The 1,455-nt window shown below is 67.4% G+C and overlaps 1 protein-coding gene across 1 annotated transcript in view; it reads right to left on the bottom strand.

Moving 5' to 3' along the window:
* The window catches only part of SPSB1 (splA/ryanodine receptor domain and SOCS box containing 1), a 39,744-nt gene that overhangs the window by 9,886 nt on the left and 28,403 nt on the right, over nucleotides 1–1,455 (bottom strand). Inside the window, exon 2 of the mRNA XM_014545463.1 lies at nucleotides 1–446. Coding sequence (XP_014400949.1) covers nucleotides 1–331 — 331 coding nt within the window. The 5' untranslated portion in view covers nucleotides 332–446. The remainder of the gene's footprint in view (nucleotides 447–1,455) is intronic.

Raw genomic sequence — 1,455 nt, 5'->3', positions numbered from 1 at the left:
TGCCCCGCTGCCGCATGGCCCACGTGATCTGCCACACGTGCAGCCCCCGCGTGTACCCGACCTTGCCCCTGATGGCGTCCGTGCTCTGGGCCACCGGATGCCGGTGAAAGATCAGCTTGTCATCCTCCTTGACGAAGACGTTGAGCGAGCGGTCGTTGTTGTTCCACGAGTGGAGGAGCTGGACCTCGTAGGACACGGGCGGCATGTCCAGCAGCAGCTCCAGGCGGGTGGGCTTGCAGTAGTCCAGGCCCTGGAGCTCCTGCTTCAGGGGCCGGTACGTGGGGTCCCTCATGTCCACCGTCTTGATCCCTCCGGTGACCTTCTGACCCATGGTCGCCTCCTGCTTCACGGCGTCCCCGACGCCCAAGGCAAACGCATCAATGGCCGGGCCTCTTCTCCCGAGGCTGCGAGGCGGCCTCTGCACGCGGTGGCGAGGTCCGTGCTGCCTGCCGGGTGGAAAGAGAAACAGGACTGGTGAGCAGGGTGTGGGGCAGGGGAGGAGGTCCACCAGGAAGGCCAGGGCCAGAGCGACGGGCTGCCACCGACGTGTTCCCCGCAGCCTGGCTCTGGGCGCCCATCACACCCGACACGGGCACAGAGGGAACCCCGCCCTGTCCCCCAGCTGAGCTGTCCTAAGGGAGAGGCCCCCCGCCAGGCAGTCGCCGGGAGAGAAGGCTCCGGAACGGCGGCGAGATGCTCCGCTGTGTCGGGTGCACCATGCACCTGATTGTGATTTCTCGGGGCAGAAGGCCCGGTTGGCACGGATCCTGGAATCAGCCCAGGCGGTGGGCATCTTCCCTGGCGCCAGCAAGGGGGCGCTTACTCCCATGCCTGCTGCTTCGGGAGGCAAAGCCCTGAGATGCCACCTCCCAGCCGCTCCCTCCCAGCACAGCCGCCTCCCACAGGCCTCGGGCTCACGCCAGGGAGGGGGCCGGGGCTACCCAGCAACGTAACTCCCGGTCGGCGAGGGCGCTCAGCCCGGGGCTCTCTGGTCTCGGGCCCTGAGCCTGCAGCAGCACCCCTAGCAGGTCCCACATCCGCGTGGTGCCTGGACTGGGGTGCCAACGATGCTCTCTGGAGGCCCCCGAGGCAGCCCCTGCCAGGTGGGCATGAGAGCCTCACCCGCCGCCCAGCCTTCTGGGCCAGCACTTGGATGACCACCACCTTTTCCTTCAACCAGAAGCCAGCGTTTGGCTCCTCGGGCTCCAGCAGACCATCTGGGAGGAAGTCCGACTCCAAGACCCCTCACTCCTGCTCTGGCTGCCCCAGCCGCTGGCTCCTTTAAGGGAGGGCAAGTGGTTCTGGGAGGAGAGACCTCACTGCCTCTGCGCCACCCCCTCCATCAGGGGGCTCAGCGGGAGGAGGGGCTGACACGTGGGGCCGGGGGACTCAACAACCTGCCGTCCCATCCCCCATGTCCGCCTTGAAGAAGGGACAGTCACAGGTACTGGGCTC

This window comes from Myotis brandtii, unplaced genomic scaffold (genome assembly GCF_000412655.1).
Source record: "Myotis brandtii unplaced genomic scaffold, ASM41265v1 scaffold410, whole genome shotgun sequence".
NCBI lineage: Eukaryota > Metazoa > Chordata > Mammalia > Chiroptera > Vespertilionidae > Myotis > Myotis brandtii.
Note: the sequence above shows the minus strand (reverse complement) of the source record. Positions and strands in the feature narration are given on the sequence as shown.